The sequence below is a fragment of the Culicoides brevitarsis genome, chromosome 2 (assembly GCF_036172545.1).
Source record: "Culicoides brevitarsis isolate CSIRO-B50_1 chromosome 2, AGI_CSIRO_Cbre_v1, whole genome shotgun sequence".
Taxonomy (NCBI): domain Eukaryota; kingdom Metazoa; phylum Arthropoda; class Insecta; order Diptera; family Ceratopogonidae; genus Culicoides; species Culicoides brevitarsis.
Window position 1 is genome coordinate 898,180 of NC_087086.1, and position 11,254 is coordinate 909,433.

The 11,254-nt window shown below is 30.5% G+C and overlaps 1 protein-coding gene across 4 annotated transcripts; it reads right to left on the reverse strand.

Moving 5' to 3' along the window:
• Nucleotides 1-26: 26 nt before the first annotated feature.
• Nucleotides 27-8,746, reverse strand: LOC134831542 (protein timeless). 4 transcript variants are annotated; one of them, XM_063845294.1, is made up of 13 exons: nt 8,420-8,746; nt 6,578-6,819; nt 5,778-6,515; nt 5,485-5,714; nt 5,188-5,413; nt 4,381-4,600; nt 3,648-4,322; nt 3,392-3,590; nt 2,751-3,339; nt 1,977-2,403; nt 1,567-1,902; nt 1,440-1,499; nt 27-680 (listed from the first exon to the last, which is right to left on the reverse strand). In XM_063845294.1, exons 2-13 carry the CDS (start codon nt 6,672-6,674, stop codon nt 266-268), a joined length of 4,212 nt encoding a protein of 1,403 aa, XP_063701364.1. In that variant the 5' UTR covers nt 6,675-6,819; nt 8,420-8,746; the 3' UTR covers nt 27-265. The 4 variants fall into 4 exon arrangements, with proteins under 4 accessions (XP_063701364.1, XP_063701365.1, XP_063701363.1 ...); XM_063845295.1 differs by having other exon boundaries at nt 1,567-1,800; nt 5,485-6,515; XM_063845293.1 differs by having other exon boundaries at nt 1,567-1,851; nt 5,485-6,515.
• Between the last annotated feature and the right edge of the window lie 2,508 nt (nt 8,747-11,254).

The following is an 11,254-nucleotide window of genomic DNA, read 5'->3' on the forward strand; positions in this document are numbered from 1 at the left end:
AAGCCTCTTGAGTTGAAAAAAGTTTTTCTAATGGTAAACTTTAATTTTTCTGTTTAAAATAACACTTTTCATTTCATTTTTCATCTAAATTTAAATCAATTGTAACATTTAATATATATTCCTTTCATGTTTCTTGTACTCTACTTTCCTGTTTTTCGCGTGGAAGCTCTATTCTATCAATCAGTTAAAAAGACTGCAATACAAAAATATGTCTCCAGCACATAAAATGTTGTCAAAACATCAATTTTTCGTACAAATATAGGCTTTAGATTTCTTGTAGATTAGAAGATGAAGGGACTTGCATATCGACGGAGTGTCTTTCGTCTTCGTCGCTTACGTACATGCGTGTGAGATCGGATGCCACGGAAGCTGTATCACAAATACTGACAATTTCCTGTTCTTCGGATACCGTTTCGAGCGATTGTTTGAGCGGCGACGCAATTAACGCGGGCATGTCAATTATCTCGACACTCTTGTGAGACTCGATATCGGCTGTCTGCTCGTCGATTATGTCGTTAATGTTGCCGCATTCGACAACCATGGGAAAATCTGTCTTTACTGTGGTCAACACAGTTGTCGCTTGTTTCAAGGCATCACAATTTGTTGTGCTCGTGATTCGATCAGTGGTTGTTGTTTCGGTATTTCCGCTGCATACAGGCGTATCGCCTCGAACGAGCATTCTGCAAATGAAAAAAATGAAAGATTTAAATACGTTTTTAATGTGCATCGACGAAAATAAACATATGTAACGCCCGCAGGCAGTTTGCTATCAAAATATTTATTAATGTGACTGACAGACATATTAGAAATGATCGCGATACATGCATTTGATAAGTTTTTTTTTTATTTACAAAATTTATATTGAATTTGCCATACAAGATCTGTTGTGACCTTATAACTCGAGAACGATGCGTTTTCGAGCATATCTTTCACGAAGAAAAATTATCTACTCGAGTCAGCGCAGAATTTTAGCGAAAAAAATTAAATAAAAAATATTTAAAAAAAATAATTAAAAAAAAATTTAAAAATAAAATAAAAAAAAATATTAAAAAAAATTTAAAAAAATATATTTAATGAAGTTTTTGTATATTGAGCAAAAAGTAAAAAAATTCATTAAATAATTTTTTTTTTTTTTTTTTTTTTTTTTTTATTTTTTTTTATATTTTTTTAAATGTTTTTTTTTATAAATATTTTTTTAAATATTTTTCTTAATATTTTTTTAATATATTTTTTTTTATTTTTTTTTAATATTTTTTTTTAAATTTGTGTGGCAAGTTAATTTAGTAAGTGCAAACATGCACATGCACGAAGAAAAGTGACCCAAATTGAATGTGTGCAAATTCGAACGAACGTTTTTTTTTCGTAAATCTTGATAAAAGCAAACAGTGCTAATGACTGGCAATTTTGTATCACATTTCAAACATGAGCAAAGTACTTACAAGAGTTGTTCGGAGTTCAAAATGTGTCCGTTTGGTGTGGCGAAATCGCGAGGCATTAATCTATAACGAAATCGGAGGTAATTAAATTTCGAGTTACTCAACTCCAATAAAAAAAATGTGTTCTTACCCATCTGACGTGCCAGCTTTTGCGCGCATAATGTCTTGAATCCAAATCGGATTAGCGGGCGATGTTGTTGCATAAGGAACTTGAATGCAAAGTTGTTTCATTTTTCCCGCAGTTTCGATATTCTGAGCGTCGTCGTCAATGTTAATACTTAATGCATTGCTACTACTTCCCGATTGCAATGCGATTATGTTAATTGGCGGTACTTGATTTGTCGCCCATGGAGGAGTATTGTGCCTGTAATGTTTTGTAACTTCGTCATCCTTTGATAAAATGCCTAAAATTGTTCTACAAATGCTATGTGCTAATTTACTACTGCTAGATGACTTGCTGTTAGTACTATTTTTGTGAACGAATGAATGACTTTATATCTAAAAAAGTGCAATTTTTTTAGTTTTGAAAATGTAACTTACTCATCATCAAGCATAATTTCATCTGAATCCGGGACAAGTTCGCGCATCCATTTCGGATGACTCGGAGTTGATAAGTCAGGCGTGTATCTTATTAGAGACTTGACTTTATGAGGGCGTGGAACACTAAATTGCGAAGATGAGGAGGAATGCGTATCGTGAATGCATTCAGATTCCAAATTTGCTTTGCTCATTTGACTAAAACGACCCATGTTGAATTTTATCGCGCTTTCGTCGATGGGTCCTAATTTATCAGCAACTTGAAATAAGATGTCGGCAGTCCAGAAATTTGGGATACAAGCCCAAATTTTGTTTGTATCGTCGGGTAAATGGAAGCCGAGTTTATGTAGAAGGAGAACAAAAGGTTGATATACCAAACTGAGATGTTGTTCAGAATTCCATGGAACAAGAGGAATAGATTGATTTTTTACTGCAAAGAAAAAAAAATTAAATGAGAAGATAAAGGTAATTTTTTTTCACAAAAAATTTTGACAAAAAAATTTAAAAATTTTTTTTTGCAAAACATCTTTTTTGTACATTTAAAAAATTTCGAAAAAAAATTTAAATAATTTTTGCAAAATAAAAAATCTTAAAAAAATTTTTAACTTTTTGTATCAAAAAAAAAAAAATTTTATGAAATTTTTTTTCCGAAAATTTTATTATTTTTTTTCCGAAAATTTTATGAAATTTTTTTTTTCCAAAAATTTTATGAAATTTTCTTTTTCAAAAATTTTATGATTTTTTTTTTCAAAAATATAAATTTCTTTTAAAACTCACAGATACAATGATGCGGTACAGGCTCCATAATAAATTCATCATTTTGCATCATCGGAATGACTTGAGGCTCCAATCTCAGCTTTATGAAGCAACATTCCATGAGAACTCTTTGTAACCATTGCACTAATTTGCCTTTATCTTGTTTCAGCAATCGATCTGTGAGTACTTTAATATCATCAATTGGCTTCGATTCGTCTTTGCTATCGACGTTGCTTTCATTTGTCGTTGTAGGTGCAGGCGATCTCGTATTTTGCTCATACTCCGAATCCTCGAGAGTCATCAGTTTATCGAATTCCGCCGACGTAATGATATCCTGTTTCAACAATTGCTGAATGACGTCGATGCGAGAACGTTGCTTCGAGAGATTCGTTTTGAACAAACTTATGATATTTCCGATGATATCGGTGCAAAATTTGCTTTGAATGTAATACCAATACAACGAATCCATCTCTTCTTTTGTCCAAATTGAAGGCTCGGCAATACTTGGAGCAGGCTTTACGAGAATTGGACCGTGCGGTAATAATGTAGGGGTTTGCTGAGGCGTATTTATGAACTTATGGATGACAAATTCAATCAAATCAGACCAATCCTGTTTGAGAAAATGATAAAAAATGGAAATTTTGAACGAAAAAAGAACTTACATCACATATTGAGTACTCAGACTCCCAAATGCGGGAATAAGTTTTGAGGATATTTGGCTGAAAAAGTATAGAAGCTTGACCTAAATCGCCTCCTACGTGATGCATCATCGTAAAAATACAATCGTTAACGAACTCTCCGTTGTCTTTGAAGTTTTCCAACAATAAGCCGTAATGATACATGACGTCAACTGTTGCAAATCTACATGAAAAAGTTCAAATTAGTATAAAAAGACATGAAAATCAGGTAAAAACTCACTGTTTAATATGTTCCAACATTTTATCATCCTTTTGCTTATCTTTCGCTCCCATCTTGTAATCCGGCATTTTCGTTACATCATCCAAGAGTAACAATAACTGATGATTTGTTGTCACCAAATCTTGTAAATATTGCCGATTATGCAACGTAGGCACATATAATCTCAACAAAAGCACAAACATATTCTTCAAGTCACTCGTATTGGCGATTTTTATCCGTAAAATCTTCAAATATTCCTTATCTTCGTTCGTGAGATGTGTTGATTTGTTATAAACTTCCAACGAGTAAATGAATTCTCGTATTGCGGTAATGACTAAATGCATTCGACGTAGAGACGGTTTCAAATCTGTGCCCGCAACTTTTGAGTCACATTGAATCTGCTCGCACAAATTGACGCCCTCATACGTGAGATAACTCAAAACTTCGTAAGAAAGCACGGAATTGATGTGATCAATATCGAGCTCGAGTTGTGCAGCAAATTTCAAGAAATAAGTAACGAGCCAGAAAAAATGAGAAGTATCGATTTGAAGTTCAACGTTGTTTAGAAGTTGAATGTGAAGTTCTTTGACGAGAAAACGGTAACCTTTGAGAAGAAAGTCGACGGTAAATTCTTTGAGAACGTTCGAAATATCATCTTCTGTTGGATTGTAATCTGCCATGCCTTTCATGTTAATACTGAAAAAACATAAAATTTAGAAAAATTGACCTACAAAAATTTTTAAAGGTAATTTACATGCTACTTCGAGAACGTTTAACCAACTTTTTTCTCCGAATCTCTTTTTTGTCTTGAATTGTTTTAGGATTGCGTTGTTTGTTGGCAGCATTGTACCGTTGTTTCTGATTTGGAGGCGGTTTTTGATGGATTTTTTGGTTAATGAACTCATCTTCGTTACTTGATGTCGAAATGGATTCTTGATTCTCGATTTGTGTTCCATATCCGCAATCGGAGAGTTCTAAAATAAAAAAAAAATAAGGTAAGTAATTTTTATTGACAAAAATTTAAGTCAAAAATTACGAGACATGTTTATTTTTTGCAAGTTTTATAATTTTTATTTTTTTTTTGTATTATATAAATTTTCACCTTTTTTATAATTCAATTTTAGCTTTGAAATCCATCAAAAGTTGATTAAATTTTTTTTTTATTTGTTTAAAAATCAAGGAGATTTTGATAAATTTCATAAATTTTTAATTTTTTTTTAATAATCTGATATAAATTGTCGCATTTTTGTTTTCATGATTCAACTTCTTCAATTTCTTATGAGTTTTTAAATTTTTTTTTTATATTTTTTTCACAATATTTTTTTTATACCTAAAAATTTTTTTTTTAAAATTAAAATTTTTTTTTTCATATTTTTTTTTTTATAATTTTTTTTTTTTATATAAAAGGTTTTTTTTTTATTTTTATTATTATTTTGAAAGATTTTCAATTTTATAACTTTTTTTATGATAATTTTTTTTTAAATGATTTTTTTCAGTTTTTAATTTTTTTCTTTAACATTTTTAAACTTTTGAATTTTCAAAAAAATCTTTAATTGCTTACCTTGTTTAATTTGTGTCTTTTTGTTGTTCTTCAGTATCATCTGAGAGCTTTGTTGATACTTTTTCGTTTTAGATGTTTGTGACGAATTCGAAGATTCGATGCCGCTGCTTGTACTCATACACATTTGATGCGTATTTGTCGTGTTTGTAGAAGTCGATGTCGTTACAATTGGTGCAGCTGATACGACGGGATTCGTTGCAGTCGTCGTCGTTTCTCCAATATTTGTCTAAAAACGGGGGTTGGAGAGCAGTTGAAAAAGCCCTGTAACGAGACGCCGATTAGTAGTAATTAACTTACCTTGTCTTCGGTACTGAAAACACTCTGATCGTCAATCGATCCGAAGCCTGAACTGCGTCGCCTGTCATTCGACGAAACCCCATCAATACTGTCATCCGTGCAGAGTGACAGTTGTGATGGCTTTTTCACGAACGGTTTGATGCGAATCACGCTGTTTTGGAAATCCATGCTCGTAATTTCGTCGGAATTCTGTGAACCGCCGCTCGATTTTCCGCCTCCGCCATGACCACCTGCAATAAATCGTTTACTCATGAAACAATTCTTAGCCTGAGGCAAGTTATTAGATGATTGACCCGTGTCTGAGGAATCGGAAGTTGGATCTGACGTTAGCATGGGACTGCTATCGCCGCTACTGGGTTTCGGCGGCGACGTATTACTCTCATTGTCTTCCGAGCTTTCGCTCAACGATGTTTCGAACCAAACGTTCAGGAGTTTTTGCAACGTACTGAATTGCTGATCTTTGTACAGCAACGCGATCATTTGCACAACCGTGACACTCCAATACGCTCTTTGCGCGCACGTCATCAAATGCAAAAGCAACTTATCGAAACTCTGCGTGAACAAATTCCAAATTATCCGACTTTGTAAGTTAACGGAGCCCGTGTAGTTTGTTTCGGAAATGTGCAAGACATTCCGTAACAGCAAGAGACAATTGTTGATGTTGTCACACTGTTCGAGCGACAACTTTGTATCACTCTCGAGGATGTTTGTCATCCGTTCGATGACAGCTTTTGTGCTATGAGGCTCAGCAAACGCCTGTTTTGCCGAGATCAAAAGATGATTCAACTCGAAAATTGTGTGACGCCCAACTTCTGAACGAGACATCACATCGACGGAAAGTACACATTCAATGGGTACTGTGAGATTGACCAGCAAACGTATCGTCAAATCGACAATGTCGCCATCGTAGGCATTAATTAGCAACGGAATTAGATCATTTTTGATATTATGCCCGAATCCGATGGCTCGACGATATGTGCGTAAAGTATGATCTTCGACGGAAAGTTTGTAAATTATTTCGCGCAAAACATCTGAAACACAAAAAAAATATTTTTTTCTTTTTTTTACAGAAAGTTTTTTAGAAGAAACTTACTTGAACAATCTTCATTAACAACATAACGATCATTTTGCATCTCCCCGAGGGAAGCAAATGTGCTGCGAATTTGCGGATTTGCAAGTAACCACTGCATTTTGTGCTTTTAATAGGTTTCTTCTTGTGTTATTTTTACTTTTCAATATAGAGCAAATTCAGGATAACGCACAAAAATATAATAAGTTTTACAATGGATGAACGTTTGTTGTCCGGCTTGTATAGTTTCTCCATTTAACACATAACTGAAACGAGAAAAGGAGCAAACAGGTGACTTGATTGTATAAAAAAATTCTCGTCTAAAAATATCCTGCGAAAGTTTTTTTTTTCATCTTACAATGTTCACACGGATCACGTTTGTGGTAAGATATTTTTATTATTTTATGAAAGTTTTTATTTTTTTTTTATTTTTAGTTCGCCACGTGACACTTTTTAATGAAAAATATTTAATTGCAGGGAGAAATTGTGAAAATTTTTATTTTCTTCCAAAAAGTTGATGCAAAGGGGAAAAAGATTGCATAACATTTATATAACGAAACTCATATCCACACGTCGAACAGTTGTCGTGAACAACAGGTAAGCAAAAACATGTGAGTTGTGAATAATTTCAAAGGCATACATATGTTTGCTTCAAAGGACATAAGTAGTGAAAGCGTGGATCGGATTCAAGCAACGTGTTTTGTACTGCGATATCTTTTGTTGTGCTTGAATTTGAAGTTCACAATCGATGATTTATAGATTACGACGGAGATATGGAGATGAGAGGGCGTGTAAATTTCGTTTCATTGTCGCGATATTATTTAGAGATGGGGCGTGAAAAATTATGGAAACAAAGAAATGTTTTTATGGAAGCGACAGAAATTTAATCTGAATGTTATTCAGAATAGATTTTAAAAATTTTTTTCACGCAAATTACACAAAGAACGCCAACAATTAAAAAAAATAGAATTAGGCCGCTCCAATTTTTTTTTTCGAACTTTTTATCTCAAGAACTTTTTTTCAAACGCAAAATCAAAACGAATTGATTTTTCATACAAAGTGACAAAAAACTAACAGTTGTTGTAAAAGTCAATACTTTAGTTGATTTTAAGGTATCTTCATTTGACAATTTAAAATTGATCTTAAAATATTTCAAGTTAAAAATTTTAACAAAAAAAATTTCATAAAATAACTATCAAAAAATTTAAAAAAATAACTTTTTTTTGAAAAAAATTTTAAAGAATAAAATTCTTGTAAAATTTTTTTGAAAAATTAAAATTTTTTAAAAAAATTTGTTGTAAGTTAAAAAAAAAATTGGAGCGGCCTTATTTAAAAATAACATTAAAAATCTAAATGAATTCAAAATAACAGTGAAAATGTAAAAAAAATCAACTGAAATGAGAGTACATTAAACAAACAAAAGGAGTTTCCTGTCACATTTAAAGCTAAATGCACCCGATATTACAAAGAAACTAGCTAATTTAACCAAATTTAGTTATTATTCTGTCACCAAAGGCATATATCGCTGTTACACAACATAATTTAAAATATTTATTACGAATGATTTTCCATAACCAATTTTTTCGATGACGTCCAAACGCTCTCAATTTACAATTTTTTCAAATGTATCATCTACAAATACATGTGAATATTGCAAATTAACTTTTCCATCGTTCACTCGTACATACTCAGGTTGAATAAAACGTGAATAGAACTTTAAATCGGACGTTCAATCATATTTATACAAATACGGAGAAAGAAGATATATGTATTGAAAACCCTCAACTGTGAAATCGATTGCACGTTGAACTTACACACTTTAAAATTAATTATCTGTTGACATCATTTTTTTGATAATCAACTTACCTTTAATCTGTTGAAGTTATAAGATGACGATGAATTTTTTTTTATAAATATTCCTTTATTTGTACTTTCGTTCGTTTTTCAAGCTTTTTATTGGGTTTTGTTGATTATTGAAACAAACATTGCACTTGAATTTTTTCAATAACGTAAATAATTTTTTTTTATTATTATTTTATGTTATCAACATTTTTTTTATAATTTTTTTAAATTATTTTTTTTTCACAGGTATTTTAATCAATTTATTAATTTTTTTAATCTTTTTAGGTAACAATATTTTATTTTTTTAACCGGTTCTGCGGAGCAGTAATAAAAAGTACGTTTGATTACTTTGCCGATACAATTACAAATGAAAATAATCCGAAGATGGAATTACATGCCAAGACCTGCTTGCGATATACAGAATTGTGTACGAGAGTCACGTGGATCTCAAACGTGCATTTAATAGTACGAACGATAAGGCAGTCGTACATGGCACGTTGCGTATCTATTTGCACTCTACTTCTGCATTCATGAGAGTAGTAGTGAATCGGCGCAGCAGTCAATGGATGGATGTGCAAGCTGTATTGTTTTTGTTTATTTGGCATTTGTAACGGGGCTTCGTGTTTGCGAAGGAGGAACAATGGAATTATGTTCAGGATGAAGCTATTTTTAGCACAAATTACGGATATTGGGTGACTTTAATTAACAATTCAAATTTACAACTTCATTCAAGTTTCGTTCAAGTTTCGAAAATTAAATGAAAATTTGCATGAGACATCGTGATATAACCCATTTGTAAGTTAAATTCAACTCAAAACTTTAATCATTCATAGGTTTTCAGTTAACGACTATTTCTTGTTCTTTTAGCTTTGCAAATTTTTCTCACGTTTATTTTTACAACTTTGTCTAATTTTAGAATTTCTTTTCCACGAACTCAACTTTTATAGTTAAAGAAGAAAATTTTCTTTTGTCTGAAAACTTTTTGTTGCAATTAATGCGTAATCACGTGTTTTCAACAATTATTTGTAATTGGAAAACATTTATACGAGAAAAAAAATGGAAAATGTCATAACGGCGTAATAATTGAATGTCGAGCAACTTCACGTGACGTTTCTGAGGAAAATGTTATCCATCCATGGGAAAAGCCAAATAAGAAATTTGAGAAAATGAAAGAAGGAAATTTGATACAAACAATGAGCGGGAGTAATTTATTTATAGCACAAAATGGATTTACTGAGAAGAAATCCTATAAATGTGGGAGTGAACACGATTTTATTTTATTTTGACGGAAAAGGTAAAAAAAATAATTGAATGTTATGCAATGATACATTTTTTGCAGATTCATGATGCCTCCAAAATTAAATAAAAAAATAATTTTAAAAAGAAATCAAAAAATTCAAAAAAATTTGTATAAATTTTCCATATGAATCCTCATGTATGTACCTAAAAAATATTTTTTTTTAAATATTGAAAAATTAAAAAAAAAAATTATTAAAAAAAAGGTAAAAATTAGTGAAAATTTATCGTTTTTCGTACAATATTTTTTGAAAGAAAAACTTTAGAAAATTTCTTAAAAAAATTATTCTTAATGATTTGAAAAAATCAAATTGAGATTTAAATTTATTTAAAAAAAAAATTAAAAAAAAATTTAATTAGTTTTAAAATTTTTAATTTAACATTTTTTGATTTGAAAAGTAAATTTTTTTCAGTTTTAAAATTATTTAAATTTTTTTTTCGATTTTTAATTTTGAAAAATTAATTTTAATTTAATAAAATTTTAGGTAAATTTTTCATGATGCTTAAAAAAAATAACTTAAAATAATAAAAAATTTAAAAATAAAATTAAAATTTTTAACACTTTAAAAAAGAATTTTTTTTTTTCATTTTTTGTATTGAAAAAAATCAAACAAAAAAAATTGTTAAAAAAGTTAAATATGTAATAGAGATCATTGAATAACTGACCATCGTAACAATAATTCTTGATAACAATATTAATCAAAAAATTGATATAACTCTCTCTTCAACATTTCAGATTCATAATAAAAATCATGGAAGAGGCATCAACTGCGTCAAAAACGTGCAAAAAGGATCAAGCTTGGTAAGAAATTACTATGAATGAAATTTTATACAAGTTTCTTGTACAAGTTATGTTTTCAATAACTCTCCAATGATGTCACTTTTCGTTTTTGCTTCATATTCAAGACACATTTTCAACATTCTAATAAGAATTTATTTTTATTTTTCTTTAATTTAAAACGCTTCTTACATTTATGAGCGCTTCATACTTAAAAAACTTCGTTTTTAACAATTACTAAATTAAATTAAATAAACAAACTCCAATACAAGAAAAAAATCTTACAAATACCAAAAAATCTGTCTAAATTTAGACTTTGGTCTAATCATATCTGATCTCTTTCAAAACAAACGTATGTTCGGTTTTACATTATTTTTTCCATTTCTATCTACACTGAGTTTTTTTCTAAATTTATGATATGATTCGTATGTCAACACATCAGGAGAGATAATGATATTTATAATTCTAAACAAAAGACGTTTTACATTTTTTTTTTCGTTTCAGTAGCAATTCAAAATTCAAAGATAGTTGTTGGAAAGTGTGGCGCCAATTTAGTTTTTTTTAAATAAAAAAAGGACGTGAAGTGCGCATGCCATAGTTTCGTGTCGCATACTTACTTATTAATGTGATATAGTTAAACATAATTGTGTTCACGTTTCACAGGAAGAAGAAAAAAGAAACTATTTTTTCGTCTTTGATTCGCAGTTGAACGGATGTTTGATGGTTTTTCGGAGCATTTTCGTCTGTTTGAGTGACTATCATGGAAATGTCAGAAGCAATTATTT